The 19,183-nt window shown below is 40.1% G+C and overlaps 1 protein-coding gene across 3 annotated transcripts in view; it reads left to right on the plus strand.

The window, feature by feature from the left end:
- The window catches only part of PRKDC (protein kinase, DNA-activated, catalytic subunit), a gene marked incomplete at both ends in the record, with an annotated part of 201,911 nt that overhangs the window by 94,205 nt on the left and 88,523 nt on the right, over positions 1–19,183 (plus strand). For all 3 annotated transcript variants that reach the window (XM_080713685.1, XM_080713686.1, XM_080713687.1), the window contains 7 exons: positions 1,136–1,339; positions 3,940–4,125; positions 4,725–4,829; positions 6,009–6,176; positions 9,595–9,722; positions 13,027–13,234; positions 14,966–15,144. In XM_080713685.1, the coding sequence (XP_080569811.1) occupies positions 1,136–1,339; positions 3,940–4,125; positions 4,725–4,829; positions 6,009–6,176; positions 9,595–9,722; positions 13,027–13,234; positions 14,966–15,144 (1,178 nt within the window). The remainder of the gene's footprint in view (positions 1–1,135; positions 1,340–3,939; positions 4,126–4,724; positions 4,830–6,008; positions 6,177–9,594; positions 9,723–13,026; positions 13,235–14,965; positions 15,145–19,183) is intronic.

Raw genomic sequence — 19,183 nt, forward strand, 5'->3', positions numbered from 1 at the left:
AAGAATAAAAAAAGATCAGACTGGGAGTATAGCTTGGAGGTAGAATGCCCCTTGGGTTCCATCCCCAGTTCCGCAAAGAAAAAAGAAAAAAAAATGAGCTGGATGTGGTGGCATGTGCTTGTAATCCCAGCATTTGGGAGGCTGAGACAGGAGGATCATGGTTCCTGGACAGCCTCAGGTACTTAGTGGTGCACTTTGCAATTCAGTGAGACTCTGTTTCAAAATAAAAAATAAAAAATAGGGCCGGGGTTGAAGCGCAGAGGTAGAATGCCCCTGGGTCGATCCCCAGAACCTCTAAACAAAACAAAACAAAACAAAAGACCACAAACAAACAAACAAAAAGGATTGTCTGTTCCACTTTGTTTCTCAAGGAACTCTAGGCAGAGAACATTTTGTGACAATAAACTTGACCTGAATTGACGTGTGGCCTCTCCTCTGTGCTTGGTGTTTCTTGAGTTAGATGGCTTAGGAAGGCTCTGGACGGTATTAGAGACACCATGGCACCACAACAGAAGCCTTCTAGGCTCTTGTACCCGAGTGGGGCTGGCCTCAGGTCATCCACTGTGGCTGAGGTTTACTGCCAGCCCTGTGGTCTGTGCCCTCCCATCTTCTCTCATCCATTCTTCCATTGATGGGGCTTCTTCTTTGCCCCTTTGTCCCTTTGATGTAGATAATTAGGTTTAAATTGTCTAGATCCAGGTGTGGTGGGCACACCTGAGACAAGAGGATGGCAGGTTAAGATTCAGCATCAGCAACTTAGTTGAAATACTGTTTCCAGAACTAAAGGAAGGAAGGAAAGGAGGGAGAGAAGAACGAAGGAAAGTGGTTGGGGGGTAGCTCAGAGGTAGACTGCCCCTCGGTTCTATCTCTAGTATTAAATTCTGGAAAAACTTGTCCTTACTAGACTGTCATCCAAACAACAGTAAGATTTCTGGAAAATTGGAAATCACATTATTCAGACAAGATTTCTTCCTCAAAATGGGACCTAAAAACAAATTAATTGAAGTACATATAAATTAAACTTGAACCCAGGCTTTACAGATCAGGCTTCTTTTTGACTTTGTGAGTTTCAGCTCTCCTAAGGTCTTCCTGTAACATGAAGGCTGTACTGCCATTGTTTCTTTCTTCCTCACAGTGTGAGCACCTTGTGAATCTGCTCCTGAACTCAGCGCTGCTGTCCATGCCTTCTGTGGGCAACTCACAGCGAAGCACTGTTAGCTTCTCCCATGGAGAATATTTCTACAGGTTGTTCTCAGAAACCATCAACGCCGAGCTATTGAAAAATCTTGATCTTGCTGTATCCGAGCTTATGAAGTCATCAGTGGATAACCCTAAAATGGTAAGGAAGCTTCCCTTTAAATATTTTCTTATATAATGCTTATAAAATATTGCCATATTTCTAAAAAATTTCAACCAAAAAAAAAAATCAAGATTTTATTGCTGGAGGTTTAAAAGTTCTAAGACTGGCATAGTGGCACATGCCTGTAATCCTAGTACTTGGGAAGCCAAGACAGGAGAATCTCAGGTTTGTGTTCAGCCTCTTCAACTTGGTGGGGCCCTCTAACTTAGACCCTGGTTCAAAATAAAAACCAAAATAGAGCTGGGGGTGTAGCTCAGAGTTAAAATGCCCCTGGGTTCAATCTCTAGTACCACATATACACAAAAATGTTTGCTAATATTTGAAAATAAAATCCACAAAAAAGAACACCACCTTTTTGAATACTTAATGAATGTTAGTGAGTTGTGAAACATTTTTTCCATTCTTTCATGTTCCCAAATTCTCTATGTCTAATATTATAAGGTACAACCTCGTAGGTTGTTGAGCTGTGTCAACATGTCAGAGTGGAGCTTTCAAAACAAACTTGGTGTCATGTCGGCCCATAGTTGTTGGTCCCAGTCCTCCCTCTTCAGGAGAAGAGTGAAGGGATAGTTTCAGGGGACAAGTGTCTCTGAATCAAGAGGACTTTGGGCATTGGGGAGTTTAAAGGTTCTGTTATGAAAGCAGATGGGTGAAAGTCAACCCATATTCTAACCCAGCAGCTCTTCACCCTGACTTGCTAATTTCAATTGGAGATATTGTAATCTAGGTGTTTACCCACTGCATTGCAGGATATTAATTTTTTTGTGTGTTTTACTAGGGAATGAACCCAAGGGCATTCTACCTCTAAGCTACACCTTCAGCCCTCTTTTATTCTTTTTTTTCCTTCCTTCCTTCCTTCCTTCCTTCCTTCCTTCCTTCTTTCCTTCCTTCCTTCCTTCTCTCTCTCTCCTCTTTCTTTCTTTCTTTCTTTCTTTCTTTCTTTCTTTCTTTCTTTCTTTCTTTCTTTCTTTCTTTCTTTCTACTAGGGATTGGACCCAAGGGCTTTCTACCTCCAGGCTATACTCCCAGACCTATTTTATATTTTATTTGGAAACAGGTTTTCACTAAGTTGCTGAGAGCCTCATTAAGTTGCTCAGGCTGGCTTCAAACCTGTGCGATCCTCCTGTCTCAGCCTCCCAAGCGCTGGGATTACAAGCGTGCACCATGACACCCGGCATTCGACCTCCGAGCTACAGCCCCTGCCCTAATTTTTATTCTTTATTTTGAAACAGGTTCTCACTGAGTTGCAAAGGGCCTCACTAAGTATCTAAGGCTGTCCTCGAACTGTGATCTTCCTTTCTCAGCCTCCCAAGTACTGGGATTACAAGCGTGCGCCACCACACCCAGCTTTTTATTTTTTTATTTTGAAACAGGGTCACACTAAGTTGTGGAGGGCCTAAGTATCTGTGAGGCTGGCCGAAAAGCTGAAATCCTCCTGTCTCAGCCTCCTAAGTACAGGAATTACAAGCATTGTGCCACCATGCCCGGCTCAGGATATTAATATTTTGATAGGCCTGAGAAAATTAAGGCAGTGTTCAATGCTGGCCAGATGAGCTTACCATGACCCCCACAGCCTCTGAGCCCTGCCCCTGCACTGGCTTCCAATCGGTTCTGAAACATGAACTAACAGCTAAGAACACCAATATGAGGAGAGGCCATCCAAAAGAGATAGCTAGAAAAAGCAAGGTGTAGCAGATCTTCTTCAGTGAGGGAAATGTAAAAGAAGGAAGAAGAGGAAGAAGAATGAAGAAGGAAGAAAAAGGAAAAAGAGGAGAAAGAGGACCCAAGTAAGATTAGGGAACATAATGTATCCCTGAAAGAAGAATTGCTCCTGCAACCCATGAAGACAGAATGTTTGCAGGTTAGAGGTTAGCCTCAGCAACTTAGTTAGACCTTGTTTCAAAATTAAAATAGGGTTGGAACTGTGCGTGGTGGCGCACGCTTGTAATCCCAGCATTTGAGAGGCTGAGACCGGAGGATCCCGGTTCACGGACAGCCTCAGCTACTTAGTGAGGCCCTCTGCAACTAAGTGAGACCCAGTTTCAAAATAAAGAATAAAAATTAGGGCAGGGGCTGTAGCTCGGAGGTCGAATGCCCCTGGGTTCCATCCCCAGACCCGCAAAACAAAACAAAAAATGGTCATGGGGTGTAGCTCAGAGATCAAATGCCTCTGGGTTCCATCCTCAGACCCTCAAAAAAAAACAACAAAAATTAAAATAGTGTTGGGAGTGTATCTCAGAGGTAGAATGCTCCTGGATTCATTAATCAGTCCCTTCCCCCCATTGCACGCACAAACGCGCGCACACACACACACACACACACACACACACACACTTGCTGGAGAGGTAGAAGAGCACGCTCACCTTCTCTACTTGGAGCTCCATCAAGAGTGTCCTAGATAAAAGCACCAGCAGGGACAGGATGGGTGTGACAGCACTCACACAGCCATCTCTCTGGTTTCCACAGGGAAGCCTGGGTAGGAAATCTGAAGACTTGGGAAGTAAATGTCTTTTATAGAGATAGCATCTTTATAGTTTTGAAAGTATATTTTGTTTTCATTCACTCCACAATTACTTCAGGTGAGTGCCATTCTGAATGGGATGTTAGATCAGAGCTTCAGGGATCGAGCCATTCAGAAACAGCAAGGCCTGAAGCTGGCCACTGCGATTCTGCACAGCTGGAGGAAGTATGAGTCGTGGTGGGCTGAGGACTCCACTCCAGAGAGCAAGATGGCAGTGCTGGCCTTGCTGGCAAAGATTTTACAGGTATTCTTTTTTTTTTTTTCTTCTATTGGGGGTTGAACCCATGGGCATTCTGCATCCAAGCTACACTCCCATCCCTGTTTTATTCTTTCTTTTGAAACAGGGTCTCACTAGGTTGTCTCACTAGGGCTTCTCATTACTTGCTGAGGCAGTCCTTGAATCTGTGATCCTCCTGTCTCAGCCTCCCAAGTACTAGCATTACAAGTATGTACCACCATGCCTGGTTGATTTTACGGGTATTCTGATAAATGTAGTCTTGTTTCTTGCTTTAAGTCCTGTAAGTTGTCTCTATAATAAACATGTGAAAGTTGTTTCAAAGGTGCAGTGGCTTGATACATAAGATATATTGTGCGGGTATTTTCTGGTGGCATGTTTTATTTTCCCATTATTTTATCCTTATTTATTATGCTTACCATTTCTCATACTTTGTGTTTTTGTCATATTCTTCCATGTTTTCTTAGCAGATAATATTTAAATATTTCAGAAGATTCTTGAAGCCCAAGAGAAATTTATAGTTCACCTGAAATTTAAATACTTAAAAATCTGTTAAAAATAGAGACACAATATAGAAATGTGTTATGTTTTTATTTCCCCTTCTTCAGATTGATTCATCTGTGTCTTTTAATGCAAATCACAGCTCATTCACTGATGTCTTTACAACATATACTAGTCTACTTACTGATTCAACGTTGGGTTTGCACTTAAAGGTAAATTATTATTATTATTATTGTTATTATTATTGTTATTATTATTATTATTATTATTAGTAGTAGTAGTAGTAGTAGAAGTAATGGTAGTGGTATTTACATAACTTTTATTGATGCATTGTAGTCTCACATCATAATACTTCAGAAGGTTAGGGTCATACATGCACACAGCACTTGGTGATCTCCCCCACCCCTGTTCCCTCCTCACTTCCCTCCTTCCACATACAGGATATTGAGGTTGGCATTGGTAATTTCATATATGGATAGAACATCAGTGGAAGTGTTTCCTTCATTAATTCTCTCCCTAATCCCACCCTTCACTCTACTCCCTCCATCACTCTACTGAGATTTTTCCTCCATTATCTAAAGTCCCTCTTATCTCCTGGTAACCCCATAGTTTCTACATATGAGAGAAAAAGTAATGACCCTTTACTTTCTGTGACTGGTTAATTTCACTTAGTATAATATTCTCCGGGTTCATCCATTTTCCTGAAAATGACAGTTTTATTTTTCTTTATTGCTAAGTAGAATTTCATTGTGTATATATCCCATAATTTTGTAATTCATTCATCTGTTGGTGGACACCTAAGTTGGTTCCATAATTTGACTGTTGTGAATTCTGTTGCTATGAATGTGGATATGCATATATTGCTATAATATTCTGATTTAAGTCCCTTTGGAAAGATACTCAGAAGTGGTATAGCTGAATCATATGGTGGAATCATTCTCAGTTTTCAGAGGAATCTGTAATAATTAAATTTTAACCTCTGAGGAATCTATAATAATTTGATTTTAAGCTCCCAAATGAAGTTTAGTATGAGATTCTATGGTAATTTTGCAATGGGTAAGTTTTAAATTTCCTTATGGGTTGTTTGAGATGTTTTTTCTATACATTTCTTTTTAGGTCTTCATTTGTAGAAGGAGAAAGCACTACAAGCAGCATACAGGGTCCTGTTTATTTGTGTGCATGCACAGTAGCTCTCAGTCAGCCCACTAGCCTCTGGAGTGGAAGCTAAGGCTTAGAGCTTCATTGAGTTTGGTTGCTAATGTAATCTAGAGTTATTTGGAAGCTGTTTGTTGAGTCTTCATAATGCTTGTTTAGAAAGCAGCACTTTTTTATATTCTGCAAGGTCTGTAGGCCATAGTAGCACTATTTCATCAGTCAGCATTGCTTTGCAGGGCCAAGCTCTGGTTCTTCTTCCATTTTTCACCAAACTGAGTGGAGCCCCTCTGGAGGACCTTAAACATGTTCTTGAAAAGCTCATCATTTCTAATTTTCCCATGAAGTCTGATGAATTTCCTCCAGGAACTCTGAGGTACAATAATTATGTGGACTGCATGAAAAAGGTAAGTTTTTAGTGGTACCAAAATTAAAACATTTTTATGAATGAAATGTCCAAAATTAAAGAAGTGCTTTAGCTTTAAGAGTTCATTTTAATTCCTTTGGAAGCCTGGCTGTCTGTAGAGGCAGGCACATAGCAGAATCCTCTGTGATTCCATTTGACCGTCCATTTTTTTTTTTTTTGGTCTTGTGATGGAACCCAGGAGCATTTGACCTCCAAGCCACACCCCCTGCCCTAATTTTACTCTGTATTTTGAGACAGGGTCTCACTGAGTTGCGGGGGGCCTCACTAAGTACCTGAGGCTGTCCACAAACTCTGATCTTCCTATCTCAGCCTCCCAAATGCTGGGATTACAAGCATGTACCACCACACTCGGCTTCCCCCTCTACTTTAAAATTGTGAAATATGCATAAAGTAGACAATTCAATATATATGTAAATTTAAACAATAATACAAGAAGAAACGGAGAAATTGGGTATTATATATTTTAGCTTATAAATTGTGATAAGAGTAAAGATTATTTGAAGAGCAATGATAATTGCTAGATACTTTTCAATATAAAGCAGAAAGTCTGTAAACTATGAGTGGTTGGCGACCAGTGGTGGTGCACTCCTGTCTTCCCCTCAAGGCAGGACCTGGGCCAGAAGGATTGCAAGTTTGAGGCCAGCCTTGACAACTTAGGGAGACCTTGTCTCAAAATAAAAAATAAGCCTGGTGTGGTAGCAATAATCTTAGTATTTGAGAGGCTGACACAGGAAGATCAGACAGGTTCAAAGCCAGCCTCAGCTATTTAGTGAAGCTCTCAACAACTTAGTGAGACCCAGTTTCCAAATAAAATATAAAATTGGTCTGTGAGTATAGCCCAGAGGTAGAATACCACTGGGTTCCCTCCCCAGTACCACACACACACACACACACACACACACACACACACACACTATTAAAAATAGGGCTGGGGGATTAGCTTAGAGGTAAAATACTTCTGAGTTCTATTCCCAGTACTAAAATAAAAAGTAAAATTCTTTTCTTTTTTCTTCTTTTTGAAGTACTGGGGATTGAACCTAGGGGCATTCTACATCTGAGCTATACCCCCCCGTCCTACTTTTTATTCTTTATTTTGAAACAGGGTCTTACTGAGTTGCAAAGGGCTTCACTAAGTAGCTGAGGCTGTCTGAGAACCGCAGTCCTCCTGTCTCAGCCTCCCGAATGCTGAGATTACAAGCGTGTGCAACCACACCTGGTAGTAAAATTCTTAAAAAAATTAAAATAAAATAAGAGCCATTCGTGGTAGCACACACTTGTAATCTCAATATTTGGGAGACTGGGACAGGAAGTTTGCAGGTTTGCAGGCAGCATCAGCTAGTTAGTGAGACCTTCTGCAACTTAGACCCAATTTCAAAAATAAAGAATAAAATATAGGGCTAGGGATATAAATCAGAGGTAGAATGTTCCTAGGTTCAATCCCCAGTACTGCAAAAAATAAAATCAAAAATCAAAAAAGGATCAATGTTAGAGTGTCTCTGGGTTCCATCTCCAGTACTATAAGAGTAAATCAGTAAGTAACCTACAAGTAGCCGAAACAACACAGTAGGTTATTTCTCTCTTATGTGCCTCAGGAGAACCAGAAGGGGCCTAGTCTCCTTTCATATTCTTGTTCACATGACTTTAATCTTGTCCAGTGTAGCTGCTCTAGTTCCTGCCATCCTATCCCCCTTTAGCCACAGAAGGAGAAGAAGATTGTAGAGAACATGTCTTCCCCCAAAGTATTCCAGGCAGGAATTGCACAGATCATTTATGTTGCTATCCCAAATGCCCATTCTTAGAGCCCTCAGAAGGGGCTGTGTTCTCAACTGAAACTCAGGGATCTGACTAACAAAGAAAAAAGACGAGTATTTATTTATTTTTTTGTACTGAAAAATAAACCCAGGGACATTCTACCTCTGAGCTACACCCCCAGCCCTTTTCAATTTTTATTCTGAAACAGGGTCTCATAAGTTGCTGAGGCTGGCCTTGAACCAGTGATTCTCCTGTCTCAGCTCCCAAGTCCTGGGATTACAGAATTGGCCACCATACTTGGCCAAGAATGAATATTGATTGGGTGGGTGTAGGTCTGCCATGCTCATGATACACTCAGCACTGCACAAGAGAGGGAGGGAGGGAGGGAGGGAGGGAGGGAGGGAGGGAGGGAAGGAGGGAGAGAGAGAGAGAGAGGTAAACAGTAGCAAGAGGGAGTAGAAGGATAAGGAGCTGACCTAGGGGGAGGGGCGAGTGAAATGCAGAATAGCTTCTGAGATGAAGAAAGACATCTTGTCCATGAAATAGGACAAATAGAGACCCCTGGGAATGAAAAACATAAAGGCAAAATATAAATCTAAACTCCTCCAACTCTGAAGATAAAATTGGAGATATATCCTAGAAAGTAGCATAAATAGACACGGATACCGAGAATGGGAGAGTAGAGAGGACCAGGACACCTGCACTGTGATGGGTCTGTTGGGCTGAGGTCAATGGCCTGGTGAAGCAGGGTGCGTGACCCTGAATTTCAGAAACAGAGGACAAAGAAAGGAAAACACCTGCAAGCCCTAATGAACATTCTCATATGCCAGGCATTCACGATTTCTGCACAAATGACAAAAATAGCCAAGCGTGGTGGTACATGGCTGTAATCCCAGTACTGGGAGACTGAGACAGGAAGATTGCAGGTTCAAGGCTAGTCTTAGCAACTTAACAAGATCCTATTTCAAAATTAAAAGGATTGGTTGTGTGGCTTGGATAAAAAGATTGTGGATAAAGTCCTAGGCTTTATCCCTAGTAACACACACACACACACACACACACACACACACACACACACATACACAGTTAGTTTTTTTTTTTTGCAGGTTTGGGGATGGAACCAGGGGATTCTACCTCCGAGCTACAGCCCCTGCCCTATTTTTTATTCTTTATTTTAAAACCGGATCTCACTGAGTTGCAGAGGGCCTCACTAAGTAGCTGAGGCTGTCTGCGAACTGCAATCCTCCGGTCTCAGCCTCCTGAATGCTGGGATTACAAGTGTGCACCACCATGCCCGGCTTCACAATTAGCATTTTTATATTATTCTCTTTGAAATTCTATTATATTTTTCCTCTTTTAAAAATTAGAACTGAGCCATACATGGTAGTGCATGCTTGCAATCCCAGTACTTGGGAAGCTTAGATGGGAAGATCACAGGTTCAAGGCCAGCCTCAGCTACTTAGTGAGGCCCTCTGCAACTTAGTGAGATCCTCTTTCAAATTAAAAAAATAAAATGGAACTGGGGTGTAGCTTGGAGGTAGAAAGCATAAATAAAGAAGCTAATTAATTAATAAATATATTAGAACTGTTAAGAATAAAAATAAAATAAACCCCAACAAAATTTTGATATCAATGTATTTTTCTAGTTTCTAGATGCATTAGAATTATCTCAGAGTCCCATGTTGTTGCAACTGATGACAGAAATTCTTTGTCGTGAGCAACGACATGTTATGGAAGAATTATTTCAACGCACTTTCAAAAGGATTGCTGGAGGGTAAGTCATTGTACTCTGGAGTCCCAAGAACCATATGTGTGTTATTTCGGGGGGGAATTATCCTCCAAAAAAATTGATGCAGTCAACTCAAAGCTTGAGTACAATGAGACGCTGGATGAAGGAGACACAGCACCGTTCCATCTTTCTCCCCATTATCTTCTCTCTTTGGCTGCTATTACTGTAAAGCAGCCAGAGCAAATCTGTAGCCAGGCATGGTGGCACACACTTGTAATCCCAATACTTGGGAGACTGAGAGAGTATCACAGGTTCAAGGCTAGCCCCAGCTACTTAGGCCCTCTACAAGATAGTGAGACCCTGTTTAAAAATAAAGAATAAAAAATAGGGCTAGGAATGTAGCTCAGAGATAGAATGCCACTGGGTTCAATCCCCAGTACTAAAAAATAAAGAAAGCAAATCGGATGTCCTACCCCTTAAACCTCCATATATCTCTAAAAAATGCTGCTTTCTTGCATAGTTATATAGTACCATTACCAACTGAAGAGAATGATCAGTATTTCCATGTTTTGTAGATACAGATGCTTTTAGACTTGACTATTTGATCAAGACAAGGATCAAATATAGTTTACTATTTTTCCAAAATATAGTAGAAAATATAGTAGAAAGAAAGGTGGGACATAACTATTAATTTTTTTTTTTTTTTTTTTTTTTGGTGATGGAACTTTCTACCTCTGGGCTATACTCCCAGACCTATTTATATTTTATTTGGAAACAGGGTCTCACTAAGTTGCTGAGAGCCTCACTAAGTTAGCTGAAGCTGGCTTCAAATCTGTGCGGTCCTCCTGTCTCAGCCTCCCAAATGCAGGGATTACAAGCATGTGCCACCATGCCCAGCCATAACTATTAATTTTAAAGGGCTTAATGCCATCACACGCACATGTACTCTCTCCCTCTTTCTTTCCCTATCTCTCTTTCTTTTTCTTTTTCTTCTTTCTCTTATACCTGGGATTGAACCCAGCGGATTCTACCTCTAAGCTACATCCAGTTCTATTTTATTTTTATTTTGAAATAGGGCCCGGCTTAGTTATCGTCTCTCAGCCTCCAAAGTTTTGGGATTCAAGGTGTGCCCCACTGCACTCTGCTTTCCATGGCTATTTCTAATTGTAAATATTTTTTCTTTTTTTTGGGTGATACTAGGGTTCCTGGAAACCCTTGTACCACCGGGTTATACTCCCAGACCTATTTTATATTTTTATTTGGAAACAGGGTCTCTTAGGCCAGCGAGGCTGGCTTTGAACCTGCGCAGTCCTCCTGTCTCTGTCTCCCAAGCATGGGGATTACAAGTGTGTGCCACCATGCCCCGCTGTAATTGTAAAATTTTAATAAATTTTTAATTGGCATTTGCTTATATTAAATTGGTAACTATCGATGTATATTTATTTTAGATTTCTATCTTAATTATAATAGAATTCACCCATTTTACATATACAATTCAATGATTTTTTTTTTTTTAGGAATTTTACCAGGTCATGTAGTCACCACAAGGAGCACCTGTGTACTCTCATCAGATCCTATGTGAACATTCACAGTTCAGTCCAAGCACTGTCTTGATATATCTGCCTTTTCTGAGTTTGTCATGTCAGTGTCATCATATAATACCTGTTCTCATATGTAGCTTCTTTACTCAGCAGGAGTTAGTAGTTCATCCCTTTTTATTAACACTTTACAAAATCATAATTAGCTATCATACCATAATCTACACAACAACAGAACACACATTCATTTTGAGCACACATGGGCCATTGGGACAGACCATATGGTAGGCAATAAAACAAGTCTTAATAAGTTTGAAAGGATTGAAAGCATATGGTATATGTTCTCTCACTATAGTGATATTATAAATCAATAACAGAAGAAAATTTGAGAAATCTGAAAATATTTCTTAATAACCAACTTATTAATGCCATATTTCTAAATTACCCTGAGTCACTGAAGAAATTACATATTTTATTTTATTTTATTTTTTATTTATCTATTTATTTTTGGTGGTACTGGGGTTCCTGGAAGCCCTTCTACCTCCGGGCTACACTCCCAGACCTATTTTATATTTTTATTTAGAAACAGGGTCTCCTAAGCCAGCGCGCGCGGCTGGCTTCGAACCTGCGTGATCCTCCTGTCTCCGCCTCCCAAGCGCGGGGATTACAAGCGTGCGCCACCACGCCTGGCCATAGTTTATTTTATTTTTTATTTTGAAACAGTCTCACTAAGTTGCAGAGGGCCTCACAAAGTAGCTGAGGCTGTCCGTGAACCGTGATCTTCCGGTCTCAGCTTCCCAAATGCTGAGATTACAAGTGTGTGCCACCATGCTCGGCTTAGATAGTATTTTGATCTGAATAAAATAAGAATAAAGTATACTCAGACATATGAGATATAGCCAAAGCAGTGCTTAGAGGAAATTTTTATCTTTTAATGCCTATTTTAGAAAATATGGTCTCAAGTCAGCAATTTAAACTGCTTTTAGATTCCTAGATTTTAATCTAGGCAAAACAAACTAAACCAAAGGAAAGCTGTGAAGAAAGAGAATGATAAAGATTAGAATCAAAATTATTGAAACAGGTACCAGGAAAATGATGGAGAAAAATTAGAAATCAAAAATTGTTTATCAAAGTATAAGTTTAAAAGGATTGAAAGCATATGGTGGGCCTAGTGTTGCATGCCTGTAGTCCCAGTGTTTGGTAGGTGAGACACGACCACCGCAGCACCTAGCAAGAGACAACAACCTAGCAAAGCAGGGTCCCAACAATTTGAATGTCCCTGTTTTAAAACCAACAATAAAATGTGCTGGTAGTGTAGCTTGGCAAAAACAGTAAGATCTACAGTATAAGAGAATAAGAAAAGAAGTTAATTTTAGATTCTATAATGTTAGCAAGGCAAGGTGGCATATGTCTCCAATACCAGTACTTTGGAGGCTGAGACAGGAGGATTGCAGATTCAAGTCTGGCCCTGAAATCTTAGTTAAACCCTGTCCAAAGCTGCCCTCAGACCTGTGATCTTCCTGTCTCAGCCTCTCCCACAGTCTTTCAGGTGTTTGCTAAGCAATACCAGATTGGAAAATAATGAATAAGTGCTTCCTAATACCTAAATTTGTTTGGAAGACATCTGGGGATGAATAAAACAATGTGGCTTGTGTGCCAGTACCTTTTATATTTGATCTGTTTTGCCTATCTATTACAAAGATATTTTTGTAGATCAACATTTGTGGAGCCTACCCTCTTGTGATATAGTAGGTCTCATCAGGTGTTTGTTCAGTGTATGAATGTCTGCATGATTTGCTCTCTTCTCTCAGGAGTTCGCATGTCACACAGCTAAGTCTTCTGGAGACTGTGCACCAGCTGTTCAGGAGGGATGACCTGCTGTCCTGTGTCACTCGCCAGGCGATTGTAGAGCGCTCTCTTCTCACATTGTTGTGGCACTGTGGCCTGGAGGCTCTGAGAGAATTCTTCAGCAAAATTGTGGTGGAGGCCATTGATGTGTTGAAGTCCAGGTTTACAAAGGTATCATCTAGATATTGAACTCAGTAAAAATCAGCAGAGCTTTTTGACCAGGGTCCTTAGACATTGCTCTGTGCTCGGTCATGTTTCTTACGTTTTAGGTTTAGAATATTCTCCCCAGAAGTGTATGTGCTGATAGCATGTTCCCCAGGTAGAGTGTGGCTAGGAGCTGGGCTGTCGGAGCATTGTTTGGGGGCTCTCTGTCCTTGCCCCTGCTCTGGCTCTCTCTGCTCCTGCGGCTATGAGGTGAGAGCAGTGTTCCTCTAGCAGCCTTGCCACCACAGTTTCTGCCTTGGAGCCAGCCTTCTGTGTTCTGAACCTCTGAAACTGAGCCCATGTAAACTTTTTCTCTCTACATTGTGCTTACGTATTCTGGTCTCAGCTGTGGAAAACCTGACTACATCAGGTGGGCTCTTGCTCAGGGAGTGCGCCCTCTGCATTTAATGACAGAGTCTGTAGCCACTAGATCTGCACTAGTTTCCTGTGGCTTCTGGAACAATTTACTGATAACTTGGTAGCTTAGAACAACATAAGTTTATTCTCTTACCGTTCTGGAGGCTAGAATGGTCAAGTTATACTCTACTGTACACAGGAAGTTATCCTTGGCCAAAATTGCAGTGTTGCCAGCCCATGCTGCTTGTGGGGCTGGCATGGAGAAGCCTGTCCTCACCTTTTCCCACCTCAAATGGCTGCAGCGTCTCTGGACTCATGCTGGTATCACCCCTGGCTCTGTTTCTGCGAGGTCACCTCTTCCTGACTGACTGCTTTCCCTCTACTCCCCACTCCTCTGATGGTGTGTACTGTCACTTAGGGCCCACCTGAGAATCCAGACCATCACTTGTCTTGAGGTCTTTAACAATTGTGTCTGAAGAATCCTTTCTGCCCTACGAGAAAGTTACAGTTATAAGTTCTAGAAGTTAATTTGTCTTTTGATAACTTTCGTGGGCTGGGTGTGGGAATTCTTTGTTAAGCCTCCCACAGAATCCTATTGGAAGAAATTATAATTATCCAGATGAACAGGGTGTGGTAGTGCATGTTTGTAATCCCAGTACTTGGGAGGCTGAGACAGGAGTACTGTGGGTTTGTGTCCAGCCTCAGCTACTTAGTGAGACTCTCCCCATCTTAGACCATGTTTCAAAATAAAGAATAAAAAATAGGGCTGGGGGCATAGTACAGATGTAGAATGCCCTTGAGTTCAGTCCCCAGCACTGCAAAAACAAACAGACAAACATTAAATATCCAGATGATACGTTGTTAATGTAAATGTGAAAGTACTGGAAAGTCTTTTGTTTTGGTGTGTTGAGTTTTACCTGGGGATCCCATGCCTGCAGTAAAATTTAATGAAGACATTTTTAGCCCTGGAGTCCCTGCTTCACACTGTAGAATACCCCAGTGCTGTGTCCATGTTGGAAATCCTGAAAACAGGGCACTTTTCTTGAAGTGGTTTAGCATATTTGATAAAATTACCTTTTATTTTAAGGACATTAAGTATTTGATGTATTGAGTGGGGACAATGGTGTTCACCTAAAATCCTGGTACTTGAGAAGCTCTGACAGGAGGATTGCAGGTTGGAGGCCAGCCTCAGCAACTTAGTGAGATCCTGTTTCAAAGTAAAAAAGGCTGAGGTTCTAGCTCAGAGGGAGAATGCTCCAGTTCTCCTCCCTTAAATTGATATATTGAATAAGATATTTTTCATGTTTGATAAGACCGGAAATAATTGTTACCTTTTCTCAGCTAAATGAATCCAACTTTGATACGCAAATCACCAAGAAGATGGGCTATTATAAGATGATAGAAGTGATGTATTCTCGTTTGTCTAAAGATGATGTTCACTCGAAGGAATCTAAAATTAATCAAGTTTTCCATGGTTCCTGTGTTACAGAAGGAAATGAACTTACAAAGACACTTATTAAGTAAGATTTTATATACAATTTTAAATTCTGTTTGCGTTGTTAGTATTTTTGGTGTAGGTACTTTGATGCATGTTTATGTGAATAAATGTTTTACTTATTTACTGAAATTTTACATATTTTCTCATTTTTTTTTTATTGGTGCACTGTATTCATACATCATAGTAGGATACATACTTTTGTAGACATACATGCACACTTTTCCCAGTCAGCCCCCACCCAATCCCCACCCCATTCTCTCCCTATCCCTCCCTCCCATGCTTGGCTTAGTAGTTGACATCTAGTATTATGGCAATTTATCTAAAATTAAAAATGATAATCTCACATAACAGTTTCATTTGTCTGATACCAAGCTTTTGATGACTTAAAGATAACATTTCAATATTTCTTTTTGCTTTCTTTCTTACCAGAGAATATTTTTTTTCTATTTTTTAGGTGAAACTATCATATATTTATATATTTATTTTTCAGAAAAAAATCTATCCTACTGTGAAATATGGACTCTAGGTACCCAAAACGATATTGAAAAAGAACAAAGCTAGAAGATATATATTTTCTGATTTCAAACCATATAAAGCTACAATAATTGAAACAGTGTAGTACTGTTCTGAAGGCAGATATATAAACCATTGGAGTTAAATAAAAGCCTAGAGCTAAATTCTTCCCTATATCATCAAGTTATTTTTGACAAGGTTTCCACGAATATTTGGTGGTGGGAATATTAATCTTTTAACTAAATATTGTTAAAAATAATAATTACATGGAAAAGAATAAAATTGGGCCCTTACCTAATCCCATATGCAAATATTAACTCAAAATAGATAAAAGACTTAAATATAAATCTTAAGACTATAAACTTTTAGGAGAAAATTTGGGTCATAAAACCTCACAACATTGAAATTGATTTCTTGGATATGATTTCAATGGCACAGGCAACAGAGGAGTATACAAACTCCCTAAAAAATAAAAAAAAATATTGTATATCCAAAGACAATGTAAACAGAGTTAACAGTTACTAATAGAATGGGAAAGAGGAATAATACTGGAGCAATAAATGCCCACAACCCCACAACATCAGAACCCGATAAAACAGAAAATCAGAGATTTCTAGAAGATCAAATCAGGAAAATAACTGTAGAAATAATAGAGGTGCTTCGAAAAGAACTCAGAGAGAGCCAAAAAGAGATAAAGGATGCAATTAATGAAGTAAAGGCCTCAATTCAAAGCACAAACAACCGATTAGAACACATGGAGAACAGAATCTCGCTCTTAGAAGATGAGCAATCCAAAAATGAACGCATAGTTTCTAATCTAGAAAAAAATATCCGACAGCAGGAATATTTTCTCATTTTATAATAGTACATCAGCTACTTAGATAGATTTCAGTGTGTTCTTGGATAACAAATGTTTTGTCTCATTTTCATCTTTTTTTTTTTTTTTTTTGCGGTACTGGGAATTAAATCCCAGGACCATTCTACCTCTGAGCTATACTTCCCAACCCTATTTTTTATTCTTTATTTTAAAACAGGGTCTCACTGAATTGCAAAGTTCCTTACTAAGTAGCTGAGGCTGTATGCGAACTGCAGTCTTCTTGTCTCCCAGGTACTGGGATTACAATCGTGCGCCATCACACCCAGCTTCATTTTCATCTTTTATAAAGAATAAAATTAGAGTCTGGCGTGGTGGTGCACACTTGTAATTCCAGTACCTGGGAGGCTGAGACAGGAGGATCGCACAGGTTCAAAGCCAGTCTCAGCTATTTAGTCAGGCTCTCAGCAACTTACTGAGACCCTTTTTCTAAAATAGGTCTGGGAGTATAGCCTGGAGGTAGAAAAGTCCCTGGGTTCTACCTTCAGTACTATGAGAAAAAATAAAAAATAAAAAAGAAAGAAAAGAAAAAAGAATAAAACTATTCTGATTTTTTTGTACTTTTTTTTTCATTGAATAGCTTTATTTATTATTTTGTGGTACTAGGGATTGAATCCAGAAGCATTCTATTCTGAACAACATCCCCAGCCCTATGTTTTTTTTTATTACTTCCTTTAAAACAGGGTCACAATAAAATTGCGGAGGGCCTCACTAAGTAGATGAGGCTGGCTGAGAATTTTCAATCCTCCTGTCTCAGCCTCCTTGGTAGTGGTATTATAAACATGCACCACACCTGATATATCTTTAGTTTTATTTATAGTAAGAAGTGATAGTATTTCTATCATATCTTGTCACTGTGTCATGAGATCCATGCTTGGTGTGGTGGCGCTCACCTATTTTAGTACTTGAGAGGCGGAGGCAGAAGGATGACAGGTTTGAGGCCAACCTCAGCAACTTAGGTTTTTTTTTTTTTTTTTTTTTCGTGGTACTGGGGTTCCTGGAAGCCCTTCTACGTCCGGTCTACACTCTCAGACCTATTTTATATTTTTGAAACAGGGTCTTGAACCTGCGCAATCCTCCTGTTTCCACCTCCCAAGTGCCAGGATTACAAGCATGCGCCACCATGCCCGGCCCAGCAATTTAGTTTTAAAATAACAAATGGCCGGGCTGGTGGCACACGCTTGTAATCTCCACGCTTGGGAGGCGGAGACAGGAGGATCACACAGGTTCAAAGCCAGCCTTAGCTGATTTAAGAAACCCTGTTTCCAAATAAAATATAGGTCTTGGAGTGTAGTGTTGAGGTAGAAGGCCCCTGGCTTCTATTCCCAGTACCTCCATAAATAAATAAATAAATAAATAATTTTTTTAAATGAAAGGAAGGTCTAGGGGTGTAGTTTGGAGATAGAATGCCCCTGGGTTCAATCCCCAGTACCACAAAATAAAAAAAGAAAAAGAAAAGAGGAAAAATAAAATTAATTTAAAAAATGGCAAGGATTCTTAATAGGTGTTATATCAAACACAAAGTAATAGGATATCTCACACGTTTTCTCTAAAACGTGTGTGTGTGTGTGTGTGTGTGTGTGTGTGTGTGTGTGTGTGTAGTACTGGAGATTAAATCCAGGGATATTCTATCTCCAAACTATACCAGAGCCCTATTTATTTTTGTTTTGGAACAGGGTCTTGCTAGATTTCTGAGTCTTGCTACTTGTGACGGCTGTCCTTGAACCTGTTACCCTCCTCTCTCAGCCTCCCAAGTACTAGTATTACTGGTATTTGCCATCATGCTTCTAATGAAGTTCTCCCAAGTGAGACAGACTTTATTGCATTTTATTTGGTGCTTCCAAACTCATCGTTACTCTTCTTTACCCTGACCTACACCTTACCCCCTCAGTGACTGATGTCACCATCTACTTATTTGCATAAACAAGACTTGGCATTCACATTTTATTCTGCGCCTGCATCTGTCCAACCTCCACAGATACCCTGTGAGATATTAGAGCTGCCAGCTGTGATTCCTTCTGGACCTTTTCCAAACCAGTGCAATAATGTTCTTTAGAATATCCTCCCTATTTATGATGAGAACCATAAACTGTGGTTAAGATAATGTTATTTTTGTGCAAATTAGAAGTATTGATTCTGCACAATCAAAATAGAAGGCTGAGTGCTGAGGCGGATAGGTCTGCAATGGCTGCCTGTAACTAGGTTTCTGATATATATCATTAAAGCATCTTTTTCTGAATATCATTTCCATGGTAAATATAAAATTATAAATGTGGACATAAAAATAAAGGAATGCCAATCAAAAAAAAAATATCCTCCCTGCCCTGAGACTTGTCACACCGCACATGCCCACTTCTCGAGACAATAACACAGCTGCCATAGGAGTCTGGTGGTTTTACTTCCTCACCTAAAGTACTTCAGTGGTACCTGGTCCTTACTGTAGATGTGGTAAATGGCCAGGGAGTGACTTTTTGAGCCACAGAGTCTATTACAACTACTGCACTGTTGGTGAATATGCTATAAATCATACCTCTACAAATGCAGGGGCTATGCTGCAGGAAAACTGTTTCGCCAAGTCATTGTTCATTGACCCCCTCATGCAGAGTGGAGTCCATGCTGTTTAGCATGGTGGACAAACTCTGCCAAGAACATGTCTTCCTCCTCGGCTGCTGCT

The sequence above is a fragment of the Muscardinus avellanarius genome (genome assembly GCF_963383645.1).
Source record: "Muscardinus avellanarius genome assembly, chromosome: 1".
In the NCBI taxonomy this organism is placed as follows: domain Eukaryota; kingdom Metazoa; phylum Chordata; class Mammalia; order Rodentia; family Gliridae; genus Muscardinus; species Muscardinus avellanarius.